The 26,103-nt window shown below is 58.5% G+C and overlaps 2 protein-coding genes across 2 annotated transcripts; both read left to right on the top strand.

Moving 5' to 3' along the window:
* The first annotated feature begins 1,489 nt into the window (after positions 1-1,489).
* On the top strand, positions 1,490-21,306 carry PASK (PAS domain containing serine/threonine kinase). The gene is made up of 17 exons (XM_040972442.1): positions 1,490-1,664; positions 2,971-3,203; positions 3,644-3,814; positions 4,778-4,918; positions 5,333-5,467; positions 6,793-7,041; positions 8,410-8,578; positions 9,167-9,320; positions 10,423-12,071; positions 13,277-13,458; positions 13,689-13,856; positions 15,741-15,866; positions 15,945-16,079; positions 16,329-16,528; positions 17,625-17,758; positions 20,334-20,480; positions 20,795-21,306. Exons 1-17 carry the CDS (start codon positions 1,490-1,492, stop codon positions 20,923-20,925), a joined length of 4,299 nt encoding a protein of 1,432 aa, XP_040828376.1. The 3' UTR covers positions 20,926-21,306.
* A 2,106-nt stretch (positions 21,307-23,412) lies between these two features.
* Positions 23,413-25,972, top strand: MTERF4 (mitochondrial transcription termination factor 4). The gene is made up of 3 exons (XM_040972508.1): positions 23,413-23,743; positions 24,602-24,786; positions 25,459-25,972. The coding sequence occupies exons 1-3, from the start codon at positions 23,530-23,532 to the stop codon at positions 25,789-25,791; spliced, it is 732 nt and encodes a 243-aa protein (XP_040828442.1). The 5' UTR covers positions 23,413-23,529; the 3' UTR covers positions 25,792-25,972.
* The last annotated feature ends 131 nt before the right edge of the window (positions 25,973-26,103 follow it).

Genomic DNA, 26,103 nt, shown 5'->3' with positions numbered 1-26,103 from the left:
GGTGCCCCAGTGCTGGGAAGCCAGCCCCAGCTCGCTCTCAGCGGCCCTCCTGGGGCTGGCGCACTGGGTACACTGCAGCAGAGCCGGAAGCAGTCAGCCCCTGGCCGCCCTGCCCACTTAGCCCCTGGCCCTGCCGAGCCTTGGGGCCCAAGCGCCCACATGCTTCTCTGTCAGGGTCTCCCCTCGTTCCTGTTTTGTCAGGAGGGTTCTAGTGTTTCTGCCTTCCCCTTTTCTTTTTGAAGATTTTATTTTCATTTGAAAGGCAGAGTTACACAGGAGAGAGAGCTTCCATCCACTGCTTCACTCCTCAGATGACCTCGCCCGCAGGAGCTGAGCCAGTCTGGGTCTCCGTAGGAGTGCAATGTAGACTCCGCATGCTTGGGCCCGGCACAGTAGCGCAGTGGTTAAAGTCCTCGCCTTGCATGCGCCGGGATCCCATATGGTTGCTGGTTCTAATCCTGGCGGCCCTGTTTTCCATCCAGCTCCCTGCTTGTGGCCTGGGAAAGCAGTTGAGGGACCCTTGGGACCCTGCACCCGTATGGGAGACCCGGAAGAGCTCCTGGCTTCGGATTGGCTCAGCTCCAGCCATTGCACTCACTTGGGGAGTGAACCATCGGATGGAAGATCTTCCTCTTTGTTTCTCCTTCTCTATGTATATCTGCCTTTCCAATAAAAATGAATAGATCTTAAAAAGACTGCGCATGCTCTTCTGGAGAAGGTGCAGTGTAGATTCCTCACGCTCTGCTGAAGAAGGGTGCAGCGTGGGTTCGGCACGCTCTTCCTGCCAGCCATGGACTTTTGTTCCTTGTGGATCTGACCTGAGACCAGTTTGGGACATGTGCCCTGTGTTCCCAGTGCAGCCTGTAAGGGGCGTGGCTGTCTACACACGCTGTGACACATAGCTTGCAGGCGTGTCTCCTGGGGTAGGACCACGTCGCTGTCCTGCGGTGCAGGCGTTTTCTGCATTGGTTTTAATTTCTGGTTTTAGGCTTGTCCGTCTCCTGGGCATGCACTCTCGGTGTGGCCTGCATGTCTTGGATGCCTCTGCAGGTGCTCAGGGCAGTGGCACCCACAAATACAGGGGAGTGGGTTCCCCTGGCACCGATGGACATGCAGGCCTGGGAGCCTTTGTGTGTGCCTCCCACTCTCCATCCCTGTCCTGGGGCCACTGCCGCCTCCTGCCCATCCTCCTGTCCTGGGTGAAGGTGGGGGCGGTTAGGGAGGGTGTGACAGCAGTGCTGCCCCAAGTGGGGATCTGACGGAGCTGTGCCACCTCAGGCAGGGGTCTGACGTTACTGTGCCACCTCGGGGAGGGGGTGGGGGCATCTGGTACTGCTGTGCCCACCTCAGGCAGGGGTGTGACACTGCTGTGCCATCTGGGGTGGGAGTCTGATGGATGTGTGCTGCTCCCGGCGGGGGTCCGGCACTGCCTGAGGCTCTGGCCCCTTGCCTTACAGACACCTATTGGACACTTCTGCTGTCCTTTCCCATGGAGGACAGAAGCTTGGTGGCCTTCCAAGAGGACCGGAGATGCCTGTCTGGAAGCCTCCCCATGCCAGTGCCAAGCGCCATGGAGTCCATCCGACCACCCTCCTGGGCCCACAGGCACCTGAGCAGAAAGAACGGGCTGTCTAAGCTGTGCCAGAGCAGGATGGCACTCTCGGGTATGACCCAAAGCTCCATGGGGTCTCTACTTGCCCTCACCTCCATGGGGTCTCATCTCCCCGAGGTCTCACCTCCACACGCCCTCACCTCCTCGAGCACTCACCTCCACAGGCTGGCTGTGCAGGCAGGGGGTCACTTGGTATCCCATGCCTACAGCCTGTGCCCAGCCATTGTACCGGGAACCTGTGGGCCACCCCCACCTTCCTGGTAGCTGTAGCAATTGCCTCCCCTCTGAGGTGTCCAGTGAGAGCAGAACTTCCTGTACTGTCCAACACTGGGCTGTGTCACAGGGGCCCTGGATGTGCCGAGACCCCACAGGTCCTGCACACAGATGGAGGGACCAGCCCCTTCCCCAGGGCAATGTCCACCGCCAGAGACCAGCTTGAGGGCCACCAGCCGCACAGGGGTGGGTGCTAGACGGGTAGGGCCGGGGCTACAGGCACCCATAAAGCTGTTGGGACCCATGGAGACGAAGCCAAAGGACAGTGTCTTGCTTCCTGAGGGAGGGTCAAGCCTTTGGGACCACAGAGGGACCCTGCAGCAGGACAGGCCGGGATGGGGGAAGAGGCCGGGATGAGGGAAGGGGTCGAGCAGAGCTGGTGCCCTGGGATGCAGAAAAATGAATCCCATGGAGGGGCGGAGGAACTGGGGGACCTGGGGAGGAGCCAGGGGCCTGGGGAGGAGCCAGGGGCCTGGGGAGGAGCCCGGAAGCCTGAAAGGGACTGAGGGACATGAGGAAGAGTTGGGGAACTTGGAGAGGAGTGGAGGGACCTGAAGAGGAGCCGGGGGCTGAGGAGGAGCCAGGGGGCTGAGGAGGAGCCAGGGGGCTGAGGAGGAGCCGGGGGCTGAGGAGGAGCCAGGGGGCTGAGGAGGAGCCAGGGGGCTGAGGAGGAGCCGGGGGCTGAGGAGGAGCCGGGGCTCTGGCTGTGATGGCTGTGCCTGGGTCTGGCCAAAGTCAGGCGCTTCGACTGGATCCTCCACATGAGTGATGGGCCCAAGCCCGTGGGCTGTCTTCCGCCGCTTCCCCAGGTGCATCAGCACAGGCCTGGGACCTGAGCCCCTTGCTCACATGGGCTACCGGCGTTGCAGGTGGCAGCTTTACCTGCTGCACCAAGCACTGGCCCCAGAGGGATGTTCCTAGCCACAGCTCCTGGTTGGGGAGCCTGGAGCAGATGCAGACACAACATGGGAGGAATGCTGCTCTGGGCTGTCGAGGCCCTGGAGGCTGTGACCGGTCCCTGGGTTCTGGGATGGGGCAGTGGCCCTGCAGGTGACCGAGCAATAAGTGCCTCTCCATCCCTGTAGAGGACAGGTGGAGCTCCTACTGCCTCTCGTCGCTGGCCGCTCAGAACATCTGCACCAGCAAACTACACTGCCCGCTGACGCCCGAGCATGCTGACCGGCCAGGCTCGTGCAGCAGTGCATCCTGCTGCTCCCTGCTGCGCGCTTTCTCGGCCGGCTGGCCCACAACCCTGCTACCTGCCCCCATGTGCAACCCCAACAAGGCGGTCTTCACCGTGGACGCCAAGACCACGGAGGTACTTGCATGCTTAAAGCGGAGCTGGAGTTCGTACTGGGACGCAGCCTGGAGTGGAAGGGCGGGTGTGCTTTTAGTACAGTTAGATGCTCCCGCGAATGAGTGGGTGCAGTGGCTTGAGGGACAGACTGCCAGGTGTGAGGAGCTCAGCCAGGGGAAGAAGCGTGGACAGCAGCCGTAGGACACACCTGTCGTGTACACTCCTAGGCTCAGGCCAGGCAGGAGCAGGGCGCAGTGTCTCAGCGGGCTACCTAATTCTGGGAGGGTTTGCGGTCAGCAGTGCCTGTGCGTGTGTGTGTGTGTGTGTGTGTGTGCGCGCGTGGGGTGGCAGGCGTGACGCCAGGTGTGGGCATGGTTGCAGGCTGGGCCAATGGCTGCCTCTACCCAGCTCTGGTCAGGAGTTTGTGGCTCCCGTGTCCCCTCTGCCACGCCTCTCCTCAGATCCTGGTTGCCAACGACAAAGCTTGCAGCCTCCTGGGGTACAGCAGCCATGACCTGATCGGTCAGAGGCTCACACAGTTCTTCCTCAAGTCGGATTCCCATGTGCTTGAAGCTCTCAGTGAGGAGCACGTGGAGGCCGATGGCCGTGTGGCTGTGGTGTCTGGCACCGTGGTGAGTCATGTTGTGGGCTGGGACTTTGGCCTGGTATTGGGGCGGAAACAGCATGGGGCCCGGCACTTTAGTGTCCCACCTTGGCATGGGTGAGGTAGGGAGGGACAGTGGCTTGATGGCCATGTGGCTGTTGTGCCTGGCACTGTGGTGAGTCGTGTTGCGGGCTGGGGCCCTGGGCCTGGCATCAGGGCGGGAATGGCATGGTGCCTGGAGCTTTGGCTTCCCACCTTGGCAGAGGTGAGGTGGGAAGGGACAGTGGCTGCTGGGTGCTCTCTTCTCTGCCGGGTCTGCAGGCTTGCCGTGACCATGAGGGGTGAGATGGTATTCCTGTCCTTACTGACGGTACATGGGCGGCTTCTCTGTGACCTACACTGGCCACTTTTTGCTGGGCACAGAATCCCCCGCACAGGGCTGGCCCGTGGCAGGAAGGACCGTGGGAGTAGGTGACTCCCAGAGCTCCTGGTTCAGACGGGCCTCTGGTGAGATGAGAGTCCACGTCGGCGTGCCTGGGTTGGCTCCCAGCCTCTCTCTGCTTCTTTTCTGCATCCTGCTCACGTCCTTGGCATCAGTGCTTGGCTGCCAGCCACTCACCCCGGGGGCAGTTCGGGGCGCCCAGCGGTAGCCTGGCCCTGTGCTAACTATGGCGGGTGACTGGGGAGTGAGGGAGCCAGTGATGAGCTGTCTGTGTCCCTCTGCCTTTCAAGTTAACACACTAATGTCAGAGAAAGGAAAGGAGTGGTAGAACCAGCTCTTTTCTCCGAGGACAGAAAGGCCTCGCTCTCTTAGAAAACATCTGCTCCAGGGTTAGGGTGTCAGAGCCCTTGACCACTTGGGTGGTCTCTGAAGTGGAAGGCAGTGAGCACAGCTGTGGAGCTGGCAGATGCGCCCTCCGCGGCCCTTCAGCAGCAGGCACCGCCTGGCTGGTGGGCTGGATGCACTGGTGCCAGGCTGCATGTGTCACAGGTGGACATTGTCAGCCACGGCGGAGAGAAGATAGCCGTATCTGTGTGGATGAAGAAGGTGCGACAGGAGCACAGGCTGTGCTGTGTGGTGGTCCTGGAGCCTGTGGAGAGGGTCTCAGCCTGGGTCTCCTTCCAGAATGATGTGAGTCTGCAGCATCCAGTCTGCCGGTACCGTCCTCTCTGAGCCTGAGGAGGAGCGAGGAGCGGGTGGGGGGTCTGCTGTGAGCACACCCTACCATCATGAGTGCTTGGATACAGGACCTGGTCTTCCCTGCCTCAGGTTCCCTGCCTGTGTCCATGTTGTCAGAAGGAAGTGTGCGTGGAGCCCTAGGGTGGAGGTGGGGCTGTGGAGGGATGCAGCTGTTGGATCCTGAGCCTCTAGGGAACTGGCAGAGGTGCAGCTGTCTGAGGAGGGCCCCATGTTTGGGGGAAGTTTGTGTGAGCACCTGTTGTGCCACTGCCCAGGACGTCTTGGCCAGGGCTTGCTTATGGTCGGAGAGGGCAGGCTGGGTGCCCAGGCCTCCACCCCACACCTACAGCCCTGACTTCTCCCTAGGGCACCGTCACGGCCTGCGACTGCCTCTTTGCCCATCTGCACGGCTTTGCGTGTGCAGAGGACGTGGTCGGGCAGCGCCTCACAGACTTGATTCCATCCGTGCAGCTCCCTCCTCCCGGCCAGCGTGTCCCCCAGGTAGGACCCCGACCACAGCTGAGCCCATGGTTAGTTCAGATGCAGATCCACCGTAGAGACAGATCCGGGGGCTTCAAGCCCAGTGGTGTCCTGAGAGCCCAGAGCCCACCTGGTTTCCCAGCTGACCATCCTGTGCTTTGGGCCTCTGCAGTGAAGAGCAGAGAGGGTAATGGATGGGGTGGGGGAGCAGCTGTGCATTCAGGGCCTCCAGGCTATGGGCTCAATCTCCCAGGGACCCCATCTCCTATCGTGTGTGGCCTTCACACAGAGTATGCTGTCCCATCCCACACCCATAGGAGGCCTTTAGAATGCCACTTTGGCCTCTGGCCCCATTGGAATTGGCTCCCCTGCACCCACTGTCGTCTGTCTGTGTCCTATGCCGTTCTGAAGCCACTGAGCCCACAACTGGCAGAAAATGTTGGGCACAGCTGCTGTGTATAAGTGCAAGCAGGTCTCTGGCATGTTCCCTTGCCAGGCATGTGTGTGCCACGAGCATGAGGGGGCATGTTCCCCCAGCCATATGTGTGCCATGAGCATGAGGGGGCATGTCCTCTGGCCAGGTGTGTGTCACCTGTGAGGGGCACGTCCCCCTCAGTGCTTGAGAGCTGGTCAGGCTTGCGCTGCCTGCCTACTTTGGAAGTAGATGGAGTCAGTATGCGCCAGCAGCAAGAGCCCAGGCCCCTCACTCCTCGCAGGGTCATGTGAGAGTCAGGGAGCTGGCTCATGGCTTGCACCCTTGCTCCAGGCAGCCTGGGGTCTCAAGTGCGCCTCCTGCTAGGGTGTGCGTGTTCCAGACTAGGCTGCTGAGTCACCAGCGGCCTGCGGGGGTCCCCTCCCTCGTCCTGCAGGCTTGGACCCGAGGCCTGGCTCTAGCTTGCCGTATGGGAAGCAGAAAGGCAAGGAGCCTCAGTTGGTGTTCAGGTTGTGGCTGGGGAGTGGGGTTCCTGCCATGCAGTTATCACAGGAGTGATGTGGGGGGCTGTGTGGGCAAGGGCAGAAGGCCACCCAAAGGTCATAGCCACTGCACCAAGGCTGCAGGGAGAGGAGTGGGTGAGGGGCTCTGGGGCAGAGCTGGGGTGTGGCCCATGGACAGCGGTAAGGTTACCCATTGAGTGAGCGGGCTGACACAAACCCTATGAGTGGGGTGGCACAAATACCCCATGACTGGGGTGGCGGTCACTCCTGCCCCATATGCAGCTGGCCCCTGGCTCCTCTGTGGCACCCTGTGTGTACTATGCTCAGGCAGCAGTGTGGGTGGAGGATGGCCTTGTGCATGCCCAGGGACTTGGCGCTGCCCGACCCTCAATACCATGCCCTCCTTGCAGAGTCTTAGGCTCCAGAGGTCTGTTGGCAGAGCCCTGGACGGCACCACCTTCCCGCTGAGTCTGAAGCTGCGATCGGAAGTCCCCGGCGAGGGCTTAGCGGCCCCTGAGGGGGGTTATTCAGCCTCCATCTGGGTCTTCTGCACCATTAGCGGCCTCATCACCCTGCAGCCTGATGGTACCATCTATGGCGTCAACCACAGCTTTGCTCTCATGCTGTTTGGTTACGGAAAGGCCGAGCTGCTAGGCAAGGTGGGTTCCCGGGAGTGGAAGGGGCCGCAGCAGGACAGCCGCCACAGCACTCGCCCCATGGCTCCAGTGGCTCCAACCCACGGCCTGGGGTGGAGGCGTGTTGGTAACTAGTGTGGTGGGTGCTGCCGCATTTGTTCACATGTGGTGGCCATCCTCAGGGCCCAGGACCAGGCTGCTGGCGCTCAGAATGCCCTGTGCTCGCTCATTGACACCACACGAGCCATCCCATCACTTGTCACTGCAGCAAATCCATGTGCAGTGCCTGGGACCACCCGAACGGCGTGTCTAGTCTCATCCTGATTCTCCGACCCTCTCTTCTCCTGGGTCTCGCTTACCGAGCTGGTGGCCAGGGCCCCACACGTGGCACAGGATGCTCAGACCCAGGAGGATTCCAGAGGCTTCTGTAGCTTGCCTGTTATGGTGTTCTGTAGATGGCCTCGGGGTCACCAGGAAGGGGTGGGAAGGCTGGTGTGCAGCCTCTAGGGCCTGGACTTGCTCAGTGCCTCAGCCTGTGCAGTCCTCCACCCAGCCCTTGCTGGGATCTGCAGGCTGGCTCTGCGCTGGGGACACCAGCCCTGACTTTTTTTTTTTTTTGTAAGATTTGTTTGTTTTATTTGAAAGGAAGAGTTAGAGAGAGGGAGAGACATATTGGAGAGACATATCTTCCATCCACTGGTTTCTTCCCAAATGGCCGCAACAGCCAGAGCTGAACTAGGCTGAAGCCAGGAGCTCTTCTGGGTCTTGCATGCAGGTGCAGGGGCCCAAGACCCTGGTCCATCATCTGCTACTTTTTCAGGCATGTTAGCGGGGAGTTGGGTGGAAAGAAGAGCCACTGGGACTTGAACCAGTTCTTGTGTAGGATGCCTGCTACTGCACTGTGCTGGCCCCGGGCAGAACTTCCGACCCTCCCCTGGGGCTCTGAAAAGAGCGCCCTGTCCCTGACGGAGATACTGAACGTCATTAAGTGACACTTATTTCAGAAGGCAGATCCAAGTCCTCGGCGTGGCTACTGGACAAGGTCTGCCCCGGAATGTGACGGGCACTGCGTCCTTTCACCCTACTCCCCGCTTCCCTGCCCGTCATACGCACACCAGAGGCCTGTCCCACACTGGCTCAGGACCCGATCTGTTGGGCAGTTCCTGGGCTGGGAGCACACTGCCACCAGCAGCTGTGGGGCATGGTGAGCTGGGTTAGGAGAGGCCAGTGGCCGGAGGGCCTCTGGAAAGGTGTGTCCATAGCAGCGTCTGTTTGTGGCAGCTGTCAAGCCTGGAGCAGCCATGGGGAAGTTGGCCAGAGTATGGGGCTGCTGCCCAGGAGGGCAAAGTGATGCCCAGTGCGGCGCTGAAACCCGGCTGCTTTGTGTTATAGAACATCACTTTCCTGATCCCTGGTTTCTACCAGTACATGGACCTAGCCTGTGACAGCTCTGTGCCGCTGCCAGACCTGGCCAAGTGCTTGGAGCTCAGCAGCGATGGCGGACCCAGGGAGACACACTCAGATCCTTGGCCAGACTGGGACCTGGCCAACAGAGCGCAGGGTAAGATGTGGCTTCTTTGTCCGCGCACACCAGGGAAGGAGCCAAACAAGCTACAGAGGCTCACGGCTGGACGGCTGATAGCTGGCAGCTATTTCTTGACCCCTTAGCCCTCCCTGCCTCCCTGGCCCACCTGCCTGTCCCCTGAGACAGAGCAGCAAGAGACCCTGAAGCCACGGCCAGGAGCATTTGGCAGCGACAGTCATGTGCTTTTACAGTAAGTATGTGTGGCTTCGCCCAGCTGCAGACACGTTCCTGCCATGAGCAATTGTGTGACAGCCCATACTATGGTGGCACTGTGGGCACGTTCCTGCCCTGAGCTGTAAGCTGTAAGCTGGCTGATGGGGTGGTGTCCACGGCTGTCGCTGTGGCCAGTGTATTGGCTGTGTTCTACACTCTCCCGTCGGACAGAACCAAGGCTGTCAGACACGCAGCTCTGCAGGATCCACGCCTTGAGGACGGGGCTGAACGTTGGGCGGATCCGTCCCAAACCCTGTGGGCCCAGGAAGCCTGAATGAAGTCATCTCCCAGGTCTCGGAGGCTCCAGTGTGTACAGCGAGCCTCACGGAACACTCTGTGATGTCGCTGTAGGCCCAAGGGTTGATGTGCCACCTGCTGACTATGTTGTGCCCCAAGATGAGCCTCTGAGGCTGCGGGACGGCCAGGCCAGCTCGCCTGAGGCCAAGGACCCTCTGGATTCCGGAGGCCAATGCCTGCCAGCCCTTCTCCCTCAGTCGCCTCCCGGGTAAGTTCAAGTGTATAGGGCTGCAGGGTTGTGATGTCACGGTGGGTGGACTGAGTGTGTGCTTGATGACACAGTGGCAGTGTTGGTGGCTGCACACCCACAGTGAGCTCAGTTCCTAGATTGCTGGTGTCTCACTCCAGCTGCTGAGTGGATGTTATTGTGTGCTATGGGGCTTTGCATGGCATTTATTTATTTATTTTTCATGATTTATGTTGGTGATGTTTATGTAGTTGAGAAGGATGCGTGCCCATATGGACCACTGATTAGGGTGGGAAGGGACAAGGAGGAAGAAGGAATGTGACAACTACTTCTGATTTTTCCTTCTTGTATTTGGGAGAGGGCCACATCAGTACCTGGGCTTGGGGCCAGGCACTGGATGTTCTAGGGTCATTGATTCTGAGGGTTCTGCTCAAGTGGTTTCAATAGTTTTGAGATGCTGGTGATGTCGTTACTCCCAGGTCCACTGGCTTCCACAGTCCACCTTAGAATCTCCATTTGCCCTGATGCTTGGCATCAAAGCTTGGCTGGGAGAGCTGTACAATTCTGTTCTCCTTCCTCTGCCACGATACTAGATGTCCTCTAGGCCACCGTGCCAGTCCCTGGGGAACACTTTTTTTTAAATTTATTTTTAATGTTGATTTGAAAGACAGTGTGTGTGCGAGAGAGAAATGGAGACGGGAAGCTGTCCTGTCCATGGTTCACCCCCATGGCTGCAGCATCCAGGCTGGGCCAGGGACAGGAGCTTTCCCAAGGCTCCCATGCAGGTGCAGGGGCCTAGCCCCCAGGGCTGTCACCACTGCCTTCAGGGTTACCATCCAGGGCTAGGAGCTGACCCGAGGGCCCTGTGGTGTGGGGTGCCGACATTGTCACCTAGGCTCCACAGATGGGCCAGACACCTGCTCCTGGCAGGCCCTGCTCAGGGTTGCTGTACCTGGGGAGTGTCCGAGAGCAGCCGTTTCACCTGCTGACCAGTTACAGAACTTGAGCTCTGTCCTGTCTTGAATTGGTTGTTTAGCACCGCCATGCGCTTCTTTGTGATAGTAGAATTCATACTGACGTGATCTTCCCCCTGCGGCCATGTTCTCAATGTTGCTGTCCTCAGAGTGGACGACACACCAGGAGACAGCCTTGTGGCCTCCACTGAACAGTCTGTGTCCACAGATGAGCATCCCTCAGGGAGAGGCCCAGCACCTTCTCGTGGTCAGTCATCACCCAAGGACCAGCAGAATCTCGAAGGAAGTCCACCGTCCTGTGGAGATGGGTCATTGCCCAAGGACATGCAGAGTGTCCCAGGGGGAAGCCCACCACCCCCCTGTGATGGGTCATCACCCAAGGACCTGCAGAGTGTCCCAGGGGGAAGCCCACCACCCCCCTGTGATGGGTCATCACCCAAGGACCTGCAGAGTGTCCCAGGGGGAAGCCCACCACCCCCCTGTGATGGGTCGTCACCCAAGGACCTGCAGAGTGTCCCAGGGGGAAGCCCACCACCCCCCTGTGATGGGTCGTCACCCAAGGACCAACAGAGTGTCCCAGGGGGAAGCCCACCACCCCTCTGTGATGGGTCGTCACCCAAGGACCAACAGAATCTCCAAGAAGGAAGCCCACTACGCCTGTGTGATGGGTCATCACCCAAGGACCTGCAAGGCATCCCAGGGGGAAGCCCCCCACCTCCCTGTGATGAGTCGTCACCCGAGGACCTGCAGACCCCAGCTATAGGGAGAGAAGCTGAGGCAGGAGTGGAGGGACCCAAGCAGACCCTTCTGGGAGAAAGTGGGCCTGATCCAGCAGATATAAACCCACTCACTTCCTGTGACAGTTCCGAAACCATGCTTGCAGCTGAGCAGTGGAGTGGTGATGTCCAGGCATGTGGCCCATCTCCAGAAGGCTCTCTGGTGGGTGTCACCAGGCCTGAGCACCATGCTGCAGGGCAACCAGCAAGGGGCGCTATCCCCATGCACCACTCTGGCTTCTTGAGTGAGTGGGCCCTACGGCAGCCCAGCCGCTCAGGGATGGCCAGTGTCTCTCTCGGGACTCCCACTCAGGATGAGCTGTGGCTGGGGTTGCAGAACGACCGGGAGGAGCTGCAGACCTGCTTGATCAAGGAGCGGCTCTCTCTAGCACCTTCGGAGCACCCCACCTTCCCCCTGCCCTTGCCACATTGCCGTCTGGGAGGCTGGGATACGCACAGCCGTGCAGACAGCTCCTCGGCCCGCTACGCCTTGGCTACGGACCTGCCAGGTGTCCTTGAGACCGGTGTGCACTCCTATTCCTGGGACCTTCGAGAGGGCTTTTTTGGTGGGCAGATGGACCGAATGTCCTCAGCTTGTTCCTGTGCAGCCTCTGAGCTTCTGGAGTCTCCCTGCCCCTCTGCAGTAGGCTCCGACCTGGATGTTGGGGGCCTCCCCAGGCGCAGGGCAGACGTTCTGGAAGACAGAGAGCTGCTGCTCCTCTCCGGCACCTGCTTCAGAGTTGGTGAGGGCCGGCAGCTCCGGGACAGGCGCCGGACAGAGCGCTTGGAGATGTCTGCAGTGTCCCCTCAGCCCTGCAAAGTGGATGAGAGTGAGAGCGCCAGCAGCCTCCTTCCTATGTCAGTCGCCAGACCTGAGGATGCACACCGGGCTGCAGAGACACTGAGCCGGAGCGCGCAGGTCACCTCCACGCCTGTGACGCCCGGGGCTGCCAGCCTGGGCCGGCAGATCCAGGAGGGCACCTACTCAGGAAGCTGCTACCACCGCGACGGCATGCAGCTTAGTACGTGCTGGCTGGGGTTGGGTTAGCTGCCTGGGGGGCACCTGCACAGCCAGGGCACAGGGCATGCTGCCAAGGCCTGTCACCTCTCCACACTTGGATGGATGCCGTGTGCTGTTGGATGGCCCCGGGTGAAAGGAGCAGTGACAGGTGCCGTTATCACCCCAGGTCCCCACACCTCCTTGGCACCTGAGAGCCACTGGGCTCAACAAGAGCACTGCAGCGGGCACAGCGTTAGGGGTCCCCCCAAGGGGCTGGCTTGGGCTGCCTTCCTGCATCCCCAACCAGGCTGCTGGATCTGCCTGACTTTTCTCCTTTACTGCCACATTATGTCACCAATTCATTCGTTTATCCTCCCTTTTTTCTTTAAGATTTATTTATTGAAAAGGCAAAGTAGTAGACACACAGAATCTTCACCCCCCAGGTGACCACAGCCAGAGCACTGTCTGCTGAGCTCCAGGAGCTCCTCTGGGTGCCCCGGGTGGGCGGCAGGGCCCAAACACTTGAAGCACCCTTTGCTGCTGCCAGGCAGTTAGCAGGATCAGACCTGAACTGCCTCTCTGCTCTGAGATGCTCTTGTCAGCACTGCTGGCTGAGTGATCTAACCCGGTCAGTTGTTTCTAGATTGCTGAGTTTGTAGTCTTATACTGAAAAATACGAACAAGAAGAAAATAAGTTGGCGGTGAACTCCCCCTCTTGCAGGTCAGGTATTTGGGTGCGTGGTCAGGAGGCTATGCAGCCATGCGCTCTCACCAGGGCTCGGAGCTGGTTCTGTGTAGGCCAAACCTCTACCTGTGGTACTGGCATCGCATATGGGCACACTTTCGATCCAGCTCCCTGCTTATGTGCCTGGGAGGGGGCAGAGGATAGCCCAAGTGCTTGGACCCCTGCACCCACATGGGAGACCTGGAAATAGCTCCTGGCTCCTGGCTTTGGACTGTCCCAATTCCAGATGTTGTGGCCAACTGGGGAGTGAATCAGTGGGCGGAAGACTTCTTTCTGTAAATCTGCCTTTAAATAAAAGTATATCTTGAAAAAGGAAATGAAAAGAAAGAACAGCCCCGCAGTGCTATGGCTACGTGTGACTGCAGCGCGCGACTGTGTCACTTCCCTGCTCATGGAGGGGTGGGGCGTGCAGGCTTGTGGGACCATGCTGGGAGCTGCCCCGCAGCTGTCTGGCCTTGCTGCCTCCCGCCTTGGCCCTCTAGGTGTCCAGTTCGAGGTGAAGCGGGTGGAGCTGCAGGGTTCGGCCACCCTGTTCTGCTGCTGGTTGGTGAAGGACCTCCTGCACAGCCGCCAGGACTCTGCCACCAGGACCCGCCTGCTCCTGGCCAGCTCGCCCAGCTCTACCCAGTCTGTGCCCGAGCTCCTGGGCTCAAGCCGTGGGGAGGTGAGTGCCTGGAGTCCAGCTGCTTTGTGGGCTGAGCCCTCCAACTGGTGTTCTCCATCTTGCTTCCTCTGGCTTCCGATGTCCCCACACAGGATCTCAGTTCTGCATATGGCCTGTGTGCACATGACCACGGGCCTATGCACGTGGGGCCGCCAGAGTGCCCAGGCAGGGTCCTTGCCTAGTCAGTGGGAGCTGCCTGGGACCCCCTCAGACGTCACTGTGCCCCACAGGTGCTCAGGGCCAAGCCGTGGTTTGAAGATTCGCCCAGGTCTGTGTCACTGGAGGGGTTGGCGGCCTGCGAGGGCGAGTATGCCCACAAGTATAGCACCCTGAGTCCCCTGGGCAGCGGCGCCTTTGGCTTCGTGTGGACGGCAATGAGCAGGGAGCACAACAAGGAGGTACTAACAAGAGTGGGGCTGCCCCCGCCCGTGGCCGCCTCTGTCCCCAACCCACGGCTCTGGGGCTGCCCCTGCGAGGGGGGCTGGCTCAGGGAGGCCACTGAGAACTCACCCAGCGCTCCAGCTCTTGAGAGCTGCAGTTGAGACCCACATCTGGTTTTCATTTGTTCCCACAAATTATGTGACTTCAGGGTCCCTTCCTCCCATGTCCTGTTGGTGTCTTGGGATGTGGGGACTTTTATGGTAATACCTTGGCATGTGCCCAGGTGTGCCTGGCCTCTGCAGTGTGGTTGGGACCCACCTGGGTCTGGGCACGTTTGCCTGTCCCCGTGTTGGCATCTTGGGATTCCGTTCTGCTTTTAGCCCATCCATCGTCCCTCCACAGTGAGACGTCCCTCTGGCCTGCTGTGACTGTCTCCTCCTGCTGGTGTCCTCTGTTGGCATATGGCTGGCAGGAGCCAGCTTTCACATGTGTGTATGGCATCCTCTGTAGACGGGTGGCTGACATGACCAGCTTTCACACGTGTGTGTGGTGTCCTCTGTTGGCATATGGCTGGCACGAACTAGCTTTCTCACACGTGTATATAGTGTCCTCTGTAGACGGGTGGCTGACATGAACCAGCTTTCTCATACATGTGTGTAGTGTTCTCTGTGGGTGTGTAGCTGGCATGAGCCAGCTTTCTCATACACGTGTGTAGTGTTCTCTGTGGGTGTGTAGCTGGCATGAGCTGGCTTTCTCACATGTGTGCTTGGTGTCCCTGTTAGGGTGTGTCAGACATGAACCGGCTTTCTCACACAATAAGCCCCTCTTTAGGTTACAACTTCCTTTTAAGGCTTTGCTCAATTTGATTTGCTAATGTTTCAAGTCATAATTATTTAATTTATTACTATTACTATTATATTATTTTTACCGTAAAGGTGGATCAGATTTATAGAGAGGACAGACAGAAAGATCTTCCATCTGCTGGTTCACTCCCTAAGTGGGTGCAATGGCTGAGCTGAGCTGATCCAAGGCCAGTAGCCACTTCAGGGTGTCCCACATGGGTGCAGGGTCCCAAGGCTTTGGACCAGCCTCTGCTCCTTTCCCAGGTGCATTAGCAGGGGGATGGATGGGAAGTGGGGCAGACAATTTAAACTGGTGCCCACGTGGCTGCTGGAATTGGAGGTGGTGCCACCACAACATTGCCTTCTGCCTTTTTAGAACTTTTTTTTTTTTTTTTTTTTTTTGCTGCTAGCAGCATGACATTTTATTTCTTGTTTCTGGATTGTTTTTTGTCTTGCCCTTAGAAGATTCTGTCAGGTGGGTAAGTGTATTGCTGAAGCACCTGAGTTCCTGCGGCCACCAGAGACCTGGATGGAGTTCCTGGCTCCTGGCATCACCGTGGACTCCGCTGTGGCTGTTGTGGCCTTGGAGGCATGGCTCTGTGGGCGGGGGCTTTCTTTGCCTGTCAGATTAGTGAAATGTAGAGGATATTTGCCAGGATCCGTGTGTCATCTTGTTGTGTCACTCACTGTTGTGGCGCTCTGGACTGACCTGTGTCTCGTCTTGCTGAGCTCTTCCCGCTGCTTCCAAGTCTGTCGGAGGTGCCTGTGGTGGACGTGACTTTGTGTTCCTGCGCAACTGCCGCTGTACTGTGCTTGGGCATGTCCGTGGGAGCGTACCTCTCAAGCCTGGGCCGGCTCCCTGCTCCTCCTGGTCCTCTTCACCCCACCCGTCTGCCTTCCGGCATGGACAGGTGCTTCCTGGCAGCTTCTGGCATCCTTGTTTTCTTGCGCTGCAGGCCTTTGGTGTTCTAAGTCCCCGGCTTTAGGGAGTGAGCACAGCCTTGGCCTGCACTGTACTCCCATAGGCCCAGTGAGGCCCTCCCTGTGCTCTACTCCCAGGTGGTGGTGAAGTTTATTAAGAAGGAGAAGGTGTTGGAGGATTGCTGGGTGGAGGACCCCAAACTCGGCAGAGTGACTCTGGAGATTGCCATCTTGTCACGTGTGGAACATGCCAACATCATCAAGGTGGGTGGCTCTGCCCACACCCGTCGGCTCGCCGTGGTGGTGGGCTCAGGGCACAGCTGACGGGGCTGTCCTCTCCAGGTGTTGGACGTGTTTGAAAACCAGGGGTTTTTCCAGCTCGTGATGGAGAAGCATGGCTCTGGCCTGGACCTCTTTGCCTTCATCGACCACCACCCCAGCCTGGATGAGCCCCTGGCCAGCTACATCTTCCGCCAAGTGAGTGTGGAGAAGGGGGCACTGCAAGTAGCTGGGGAGCAGGAAGGAGGCTCCTGGCTCTTGGCTCCAGCTGTTGTGTCCATTTGGGGAGTGAGCCAGTGGAAGGAAGATCTTTCTGTCTCCTCTGCATACATCAGCTTACTGGGTCAGCCTGTGGCCCTGAGGCCACTCCTCGCTCCCTGTGTGGTTTCCCTGTGTCTCTGGCCAGTCTGTTCTCCATGCTGATGTGTCTCCCGGGGTCCCTCGCAGCTGGTGTCGGCTGTGGGCTACCTGCGCTCCCAGAGCATCATTCACCGCGACATCAAGGACGAGAACATCGTGATAGCCGAGGACTTCACCATTAAGCTGATTGACTTTGGTTCGGCCGCCTACCTGGAGACGGGCAAGCTCTTCTACACGTTCTGCGGCACAATCGAGTACTGTGCGCCTGAGGTGCTCATGGGCAACCCGTACGTATGAGCCGCGGGCACAAGACCCAAGGCTGTTGGATATTGGTGGCCACATGGTGTCAGCCTGTGGTACTTTGTGTCTGGGGTGCTGAATGACAAAAGAGAATGTTCTGGAAAGTAAGTGTACACACGAACAGGCCAAGTACTATGGCCCAGGGAAGCTGAGCAGTGGGTACAGGTTCCCGTCTGTCATTTCCTTATTTTTGCTTATGTTCAGTGCTTGGGGACAATCTGATCCTGGGATATGATAGGCTGGGGTCACTGGTCCTGGGGGACAGGGTGTGGGGTTACTCACTGGGTCCTGAGGATGAGGGGCTGGGGTCACTCACTGGTTTCTGAGGTATGGGGGCTGTGGTCACTCAGTGTGATCCTGGGGGACAAGGAAACTGCAGTTAGTCACTACGGTGATGGGGGATGGGGTCGTTCACTGTAGTCCTAGGGATTGGGGGGCTGGGGTCACTCACTGGGTCCTTGGGGACGGGGGCTGGGGTCACTCACTGATCCTGGGAGATGAGGGACTGGGGTCACTCACTGTAGTCCCGGGGGGATGGGGGCTGCGATCATTCACTGTGGTCCTGGGGTATGGGGTGCTGGGGTCACTCACTGGGTCTTGAGGGATGAGGGGCTGGGGTCACTCACTGGGTCCTGAGGGATGAGGGGCTAGGGTCACTCACTGGGTCCTGGGGGCTGTGGGGCTGGGGTCACTCACACTAGTCTTAGGGGAAGGCCTGGGGTCACTCAGCCTTGCTTGGATCTGGGCTTGGCAGACTCAGCTGCTGGTGGGAGTATCTCTTTGGTCATTGCTTCTCCGTCTGCCCTTGGGCTCAAGTGAGAATCTTGGGTCAGGAGAAGTGTCCAGCACCCACCTCTGCATCAGCTCAGGCCAGGTTGTGGTTCAGTCAGAGGGAGAGACCACAGTAAGCCAAGTCCCCAACAGCCCAGCCACTCTAGTCCTTTTCACACCAGGCAGCATTTGTCCTTCCTGGATGGCCAGCCCCTTAGTATCCATGGCAGATGCAGTGGGAACACAGACCCTTCTAGAACCTGCCTGTGTGTTTGGAGCCAACAAACTGTGATGTGGTCTCCTCCCTCACAGCTACCGCGGGCCTGAGCTGGAGATGTGGTCTCTGGGGGTCACACTGTACACGCTGATCTTTGAGGAGAACCCCTTCTGTGAAGTGGAGGAGACCATGGAAGCAGCTATCAACCCCCCCTACCTGGTGTCCCAGGGTATGTTCTGCTCCTCAGGGCCTTGATTGGAACATTCAGATGAGTGGGTGTGGTTCTAAGAAACAATGATGGCCGATACTGGGATCAAGGACACCATGGTGACCAACATTCTGATAGACACATGATGATTGACGTGAGGACAGACACTGTGAGGACACACTGTGAGGACACACACTGAGGACACACTGAGGACACACTCTGAGGACACACTGTGAGGACACACTGAGGACACACTGAGGACACTCTGAGGACACACTGTGAGGACACACTGTGAGGACACACTGAGGACACACTGAGGACACACTCTGAGGACACACACTGAGGACACACTGTGAGGACACACTCTGAGGACACACTGAGGACACACACTCTGAGGGCACACACTGAGGACACACTGAGGACACACTGAGGACACACACTGAGGACACACTGAGGCCACACACTGAGGACACACTGAGGACACACACTGAGGACACACACTGAGGACACACTGAGGACACACACTGAGGACACACACTGAGGACACACACTGAGGACACACTCTGAGGACACACTCTGAGGACACACTGAGGACACACACTCTGAGGGCACACACTGAGGACACACTCTGAGGACACACTGAGGACACACACTGAGGACACACTGAGGCCACACACTGAGGACACACTGAGGCCACACACTGAGGACACACACTGAGGACACACTGAGGACACACACTGAGGACACACACTGAGGACACACACTGAGGACACACTCTGAGGACACACACTGAGGACACACTGAGGACACACTGAGGACACACACTGAGGACACACTGAGGACACACACTGAGGACACACACTGAGGACACACACTGAGGACACACACTGAGGACACACTCTGAGGACACACTGAGGACACACACTGAGGACACACACTCTGAGGGCACACTGAGGACACACTGTGAGGACACACTCTGAGGACACACTGAGGACACTGTGAGGACACTGAGGACACACACTGAGGACACACACTCTGAGGACACACTGTAAGGACACACTCTGAGGACTTGGTTTTTGTTAGCGTTGGGTGTTAGTGGCCTCTTGCCAATAACAGATGCTAGCATTAGGTGGCCTCAGCCGGAGCTCTACGTCATGCACATCACGGGGCCCACAGGTGGGAGTACCTGATCGCTGGAACTCCTGCAGTTGGCCAGGAGGGAGGCAATGTCAACCAGAGGCAGGGGCTCTGTGGACACAGCTCACAGGTGGGCCCAGTCACCAGCCGTTCTAAGCCTCGCCAGGTGGGCACCAGTGCCCACACATGCAGCTGTACCTTGGTCTTGACTGGTTAGAAGCCTCTGTGCTCTGTCATACCTACTGCAGACTGGGTGCCTGTAGCCAGAGCCATCGCCCAGCTTGTGGTCCTGCTGGCCTGTGGTCAAGGGCCTGTGGCAAGGAAGCCTTCGTCCCTGCCCTCAGATGGGCATTCCTCATTGGGCCCTCATGTGGTTGCCTCCTCTTGAGGACCCCCTCCGTGGCCTCGTCTGACCCTGGCTACTTCCAAGGGCCTGGCCCTGAACTCTAGGTCCCTGGGACCCTCGCTCTACAGCACCCACTGCACCTTCAAAGGCTGCCAGGACAGGCCACGGCACAGCTCAGCTCCCTCTTTTTTTTTTTTTTTAAGATTTATTTATTTTTATTGCAAAATCAGATATACAGAGAGAAAGCTCTTCCATCTGATGATTCTCTTCCCAAGCAGCTGCATTGGCTGGAACCTAGCCAATCTAAAGCCAGGAATTTGGAGCCTATTCTGGGTCTCCCATGCAGGTGCAGGGTCCCAAGGCTTTGGGCCATCCTTGACTGCTTTCTCGGGTCACAAATAGGGAGCTGGGTGGGAAGTAGGGCTGCCGGGATTAGAACCTGCACCCATAAGGGATCCCGGTGTGTTCAGGGTGAGGACTTTAGCCACTAGGCTACCACACCGGGCCCCTATTTTTAAGATTTAGTTATATAGGAAAGATAGATTTACAGAGAGGAGGAGAAACAGAGAAGGTCTTCCATCCACTGTTGACCCTCCAAATGGCTGCAATGGTCAGAGCTGATCCTGTCCAAAGCCAGGAGCCCGGAGCTTCTGGCTTCAGATGTTACAGACAAGACAGATCTTCCTTCTGCTTGTTTACTCCCAGATGATTGGGACAGCTGGAGCTGAGCCCTTCCAGGTCTCCCTCATGGGTGCCGAGGCATTGGGCCATCCTTCACTGCTTTCCCAGGTCACAGGCAGAGAGCTGGATGGGAAGTGGAGCAGCCGGGACTCAAACCTGCACCCACATGGCATTCTGGTGCTGTAGACAGAGGCTCAGCTCCTTACAGGAAAGGGCCTTGAGTGGAGGCTCATGGCCGGCAACCTTACTGGCTGTCCCCAGAGGCTGACCCAGAAACGTTCACCTTGCCTCCCTGTCACTCCAGGTTCCTGCAGTCCTCCCCCGCTGGGCCTAAAGGCGACCCTGCTGAGGAAGCTGCACACTGGCTGGGGCCACCTCTCCTCCCCCTCAGGGGAAGGGGTTCCAGCAGGAGGCTCGCCTTTCTATCCCCAGAGCTCATGAACCTTGTGTCGGGGCTGCTGCATCCTGTCCCCCAGCGGCGCACCACCTTGGAGAAGCTGGTGACAGACCCATGGGTGACACAGCCAGTGAACCTCACAGACTACACATGGGAAGAAGTATGTCACCTGAACAAGCCAGGTGAGCCCTCCCTGTGGTGCCACGCTGCCTTGCTGGCCCGGGCCTGTGTGGCTGGGCTGCCTTCAGCCATCCCTTCTGGCCACCGCTGGCGGGGAGCCCAGTGCCTGCAGTGCCCATGTGTAAGGTGGCTGCAGGCGCTGCTCTGAGCTGGCTCAGTCTTGGCTCTCCAGATCTGGATGATTGCTGGGTGCAATGTTGCGGGCCCTGGGTGTGGGGTCCCTTAGCACCCCAACAGGACCTGCGTCCCCACAGAGCTGCCTGGTGGGGGAGGGCCTTGTGCTGTGGCCACATGATGCCACTGCTTCTATCCTCAGGAGACGGAGTCCTGTCGCCTGGAAGCCCAGAGAGCAGGAGCCCGAGTGAGGTGGGGCCAGTGCCCACTGCCCCCGCTGCCCTGAGGGAGGCTCCCAGTGGCCAGCGCATGGCCACCACCCCACCTCGCTGAGCACCCCAAGAGTGGCATGCTGCTCCTCTCAGACAATCCTCTGGCTCCCGGACTCTTGCATCGGGAGCAAGTAATTTCTCCAGAGTTGGAGAGCTTTAAAATAACAACCTTCCACAGCCTGTGTGCCAGTGTGGTGGGTGCTGCAGTGTTGAAGGTGCATAAAACCCACTCGGATTGTTTCCCATAACCTGTAACAGGCGTGTGGTGTCTGATTCTTTTCTGCGATTGGAAAGGGCTTTGACCCTGTGATGGTTGTGAGGAGGGTTTACGACTTGCATGTCTGCCTGCGCATGTGCTCACACGGGCCGCATGCTCCCCTGAGCCTCTTCTGGATGACACTGGTGAGCCTGATGGCCTCTGTTTCTCCAGTGGTTTCCACAAGGTTGCGTCCATTCCCCTGGCTTGGGTTGTGACTCGCCATGCTGGGCTCCCGGTTTCCATGTTTTACGCTGGGCTGTCCCACTTACCCAGCACACAGCCTCCTGTTTGTACATAGCTTGCGGGGCCTGGGGCCACTTCTCAGGACTCTGCTGCTGGTCTCTGCACACTCCCACAGCCAGCGCCCTCTGCCTGTGTCTGCTCAGGTCCGCCTTAATGCTGCTGCTCCAGTCTGGCCGCTAGCTTCTGTTCAGCCTGTGTGTTCAAGGGCTGCAGTGGGCAAGCGTGGGACAATAGGGTGAATACAGAAACCAACACCCTGCCCTTCCTGGGAGCAGCCAGACTGTTTCTGCAGCTTCCTGAGCTCCTGCCCAGGCCCCTGGGAGCTGCCTGCACCTGTACCCGTCAGGGCTGGCAAGCTGTTGGCTTGTGTCATGTTGCCAGGAGTGACTGCCGTGTGTGTGAGGGTATATATTGGGTATGTTTATATATGTATGTTTGTCCATGTTTATGTGTGGGAGGTGTACATAAGGGTATATGGGTATGTATTTGGATATAAGGGTGTATATGTATTTGTGCTGAGGCTAGAGAAGGGTGTGTGGAGATAAAGAGAAAAGATGGATCCCCAGGATTTCAGGATCATAATGGACCATGCAAGAAAGCTGTCCCCTCGCACGGACTTTATGTCACGATCAAGTGGGTGTTTCCAAAGCTAATTCTGCCGTTTGTTTCACCTTAAGGCAGGACGTTATCCATTCTGACCATCAGTCGGGGAGTTCTCAATAGATAATAGACAATATCAGTCAGAAACCCAGGCCTGCTACCTTCCTCATCCTACGACTTTATCTTATCCGCTAGAGGAGAAGACGCATCACAGAAGGAAACCTAAAGATCATAGACAACCGTAAATACAGATTCCCACCACAACCACGGGCCTAACAACCCTACATTAGTCAAAGCACGTTGTACAAATGTTAGCGTAAACATTCTATGGTCAAAGGGGGCAGTAGGAGTTGTTAAAAGACTTTACCAAGCCCATATCAGCAACAACGCCCAGGCTCACATTGGTTGTGGAGACCAACTCGCAGGGGCAAACAGCAATGCCTAAATAGATTACAGAATTCTCAGTGGGCGGCCAGGTGTCCATGCAGAGTGTGAGTGGCTTGAGGTGGCTGGAGAGACCTCATGGCCTTGTCAGCAGGGGAGTGGTTCTCTTCATACCTTTGCGTCATCCACACCCACTGCACAGACCCCAGCGTATTTGTGTATGTGCATGTGTGTGCATCTGTGGTGTGTATATGTATTTATAAGGTTTATGTGTATTACATATCTACGTGTGGGGTGTATGTGTGTTTTGTACGTTGGATATGATTAATGTTTGCTGAGTGTATATGTGTGTGAAGGATGTGTGTTTGCATATCTGTATATCACTTAGGTGTATGTGGAGGGTGCATGTCACATTTTGTGTATTATATGTGTGTGTGCATGTGTATATGTTATGTGTATGTGTGAGTGCACGGACTGGGGAGGGGTGCTCTCCCACATCAGGTGCGCAGTGGGAATGCAGGGAGTGACGTAGTTCCCTCAGCTCCCAAAACGGCCTTCAGGGACACCCAGGGCAGAGGGCAGGGCGGTCAGCGGGCACCCAGCACGGCCGTCAGGGAAGCTCAGGGCAGAGGGCAGCGCGGTCAGCGGGCACCCAGGGCAGAGGGCAGCGCGGTTAGCGATCGGGGAGAGCGGACACCCAGCACGGCCATCAGGGACGCCCAGGCAGAGGGCAGGGTGATGAGTGGGCGGCTGGCCAAGCATGCCGAGGGCTGCGGGGAGGTACGCGGCCACGGTCGCTCCGAGGGGTGCCGAGGACCCGGGGAGCCGGCGATGACCCGTCCTGCCACAGGACAACGGCATCTAGAACGCAATCTCGCTGTCATGTGCCCGGCCGAGCGGGAGCCAACCGGAAGCCAGGCAGCGGAATGACCGGAAGGGGCGGGCCAGGAAGCCTCCGCTTCCGGCGTGTGGACGGGATGGCGGCGGCGCTGGGCAGGAAGGTTCGGCGCACGGGCCGCTGCGGGCGGGGCGGCGTGCGGGGCCGGCGGGCCGGGCTGACGTTGTGGTGCTTGGCTCCTGCAGGTCCTGGCCCTGGCCGCCGTGGCCGGGCGCCCGCCGGCTGCCCGGCTGCACAGCCCGCCCGCCGGCCCCGAGGACGTCCGCGGCTCGCTGCTGGCCATGGGCTTCCGCGAGGCCGGCGTGCGCCAGCTGCTCCGCCTGCAGCCGGACGCCGGCCCGCGGCTGCTGGATGTGCTGGCCGAGCTGCTGCTGCTGGGCCTGCGTCCCGAGCCCGTGTGCGCGGCCGTGCGGAGGAGGCCCTGCCTGCTGGAGCTGCCCGTGGCGCGCGTGCGGCAGCGCTGCGCCTACCTGCGCCGGCTCGGGCTGGGAGAAGGTAGCGGGCCGCGAGGGAGGGAGGAGGGCACCCCGGTGGACGTGGGCCGTCCTCGGTTGCTGCTTTCCCAGGCAGCCTGGCAGGGAGCTGGTGGGAAGAGGCGCCCGAATGGGATGCTGGCACTGCAGGTGGCACGGCCGGGTACTGCGACCACCAGCCTGGTTCTCTCAGCTCCCCACAGCAGGTCACACACCTCGGGGCTCGGCGGTGTCGGGGTAGGGAGCCAAGGCTGCCAGGTCCTCATGCATCGAGGAGGGGGAGGATTTCAGATTGTCTCTGGGCCTCCTGAGAGAGCCTTGAATGGGTGTCGTCTAACTACTGGACCCGTTAAAGTTTTCATTCATTCTAAAGTTTTCATTCTAGTTGAGGTAAGCGTGTTGCCATGTTGGTAGAAAGCCTCGCCCCAGAGGGCGGCAGCGTCGCAGCGCACAGGGTCTCGGAATGGGGCCTCTTTCCCTCAGAGTGCCCTAGTTTGGGTCAAATGCAGGCTTACCTGGCCACGAGACGGTGCACAGCGGCTTGGAGAGTGTTGTTGCTCTCGCCCCTGTGGCTCCCACGGGCTACTCTCCAGGCGGGGCAGGCCCCCGGGGCTCCGCGTGTTGGTTGTGGGTGTTCCCATGACTGCTGTCACAGTGGAGGCCTGGAGCAGGAAGGAAGGGAAGCCAGGGAAAGGCCAGGGTGTAGGGAGGGCTGGGTGGGGGGCCTGAGGCCAAGGGGAGATGGTTATTTCCTGCTTCTCAGAAGACACATCTGCGATTGGCACTTGTTCATTTTTGAAATGCTGACTTAAAATGGATATAGCCACCCCTTGGGGTGCTGGAATATTCTGAGATTTGTCCTTGCCTGCTTGCATCTCAGGGAAGCTGGAGAGGGTCCTTCGCTGCTGCCCAGAGGTCTTCACCATGCGCCAGCAGCACCTGGAGCGTCTTGTCGGCGTCCTTAGGGACAAGTGCCTTTTCACAGCCCAGCAGGTAGCTGAGATCCTGTACCGGTGTCCCCAGGTTCTTCAGGAGGGTCCTGATGAACTGGAATACAAGTTCCAGGTAAGGATGACTGAGGGGTGCTGAGGGCAGCTGTGCGTGGCCGGGTCGGGAGCTTGGGGCGTCTCCTGCTCCCGTGGATGGTCCAGGTCTCCGTGCTGTCTGCACATCCAGATGGAAGCATGACCTTTCCGTGGTCCAGATGCAGGTGGGGAATTACACGCGCAGTCGGCAGCTCTAAAGCCGCAGACGCCTTCCTGCCTTGACTGACAGCTGATCTGTTCAGCAGCAATCATGCTAACTTGTGTGTCAGATATTTTCTGAAATTTTTCCCCTGTTGTTTCCAAACTCAAAAATTTTCTTGCCCCATATGAAGAAAAACAGATCCCATCCCTGCTGTTCCTTCACACTTCCTGTGTTTTCCTAAGATGAGCAGAGATGCTCTGAGAGCTGCCAGTCCTCCTGTCGGGGCTGTGGCCACTGGCATGGTGCCCCACTGGGCTCTGAGGGGTTAGATGCCCTAGGAGCTGCCAGCCCTCCCGTCGGGGCTGCACTGGTATGGTGCCCTGAGGTGCTCTGTGAGTGGTTAGATGCCCTAGGAGCTGCCAGCCCTCCTGTTGGGGCTGCACTGGCACGGGTGCCCCGCGGTGCTGAGTCAGGCAGCACTCGTTTTAGGCTGTGGTGTGGTGGGTTTCGGGGTCTGCTGCTGGCTCCTGAGCATGCTTGTGTTTGCAGTATGGGTACTTCAGGATGGGAGTGAAGCATGTGGATGTGGTGAGGACTGAGTTCCTGCGACACCCCATCACCAGGATCCGACAGAGACACACGTTCCTTGAGCGCCTGGGACGCTACCAGACCCCTGATAAGAAGGGGCAGACGCAGATCCCCAACCCACTGCTCAGGAGCGTCCTCGGTGTACCAGAGGCCGAGTTCTTGTCCCGCATCGCCTGTTCTTCTCCTGAGGAGTTTGAGGTGTTCAAGAAACTCCTGGCTCGGGAGGAGGAGGAGAAACCTGTGTGCGGGCTGGTGGAGGAGCAGGAGGAAGAGGAGGAGCAGGAGCAGCAGTGATGGAAGAATGCATTCGTGTTTGGGCGCTCCACTTGGGTCCTGTCAGGTATTTTTAAGTCTGAAGCCAGCCCTTTGTTGAAAAGGTGGCAGATGACCTGAGGAGGTGTGTTAGTGTGAGCTGTGGGTAGGGTCGGCGGGGGGGTGGCGTGCTCACCCCCCATAATAAAAGACACTGCCTGGAGCGTCTGTGCTGGGCTTGGTTTCATTTTCCCTCTGTTGAATTACTTCTGTGAACTGGAGGGGATGGATTCTTCTAGCTCAAGACGGAGCCTGCCCTTGCTTCTCGTGATAAAGATGCCATGACGGGTTTCA

Source organism: Ochotona curzoniae, unplaced genomic scaffold (genome assembly GCF_017591425.1).
Source record: "Ochotona curzoniae isolate NIBS_2020 unplaced genomic scaffold, NIBS_Ocur_1.0 contig_2294, whole genome shotgun sequence".
In the NCBI taxonomy this organism is placed as follows: domain Eukaryota; kingdom Metazoa; phylum Chordata; class Mammalia; order Lagomorpha; family Ochotonidae; genus Ochotona; species Ochotona curzoniae.
The sequence above is the reverse complement of the archived record's forward strand: the minus strand, read 5'-3'. Positions and strand labels throughout refer to the sequence as shown.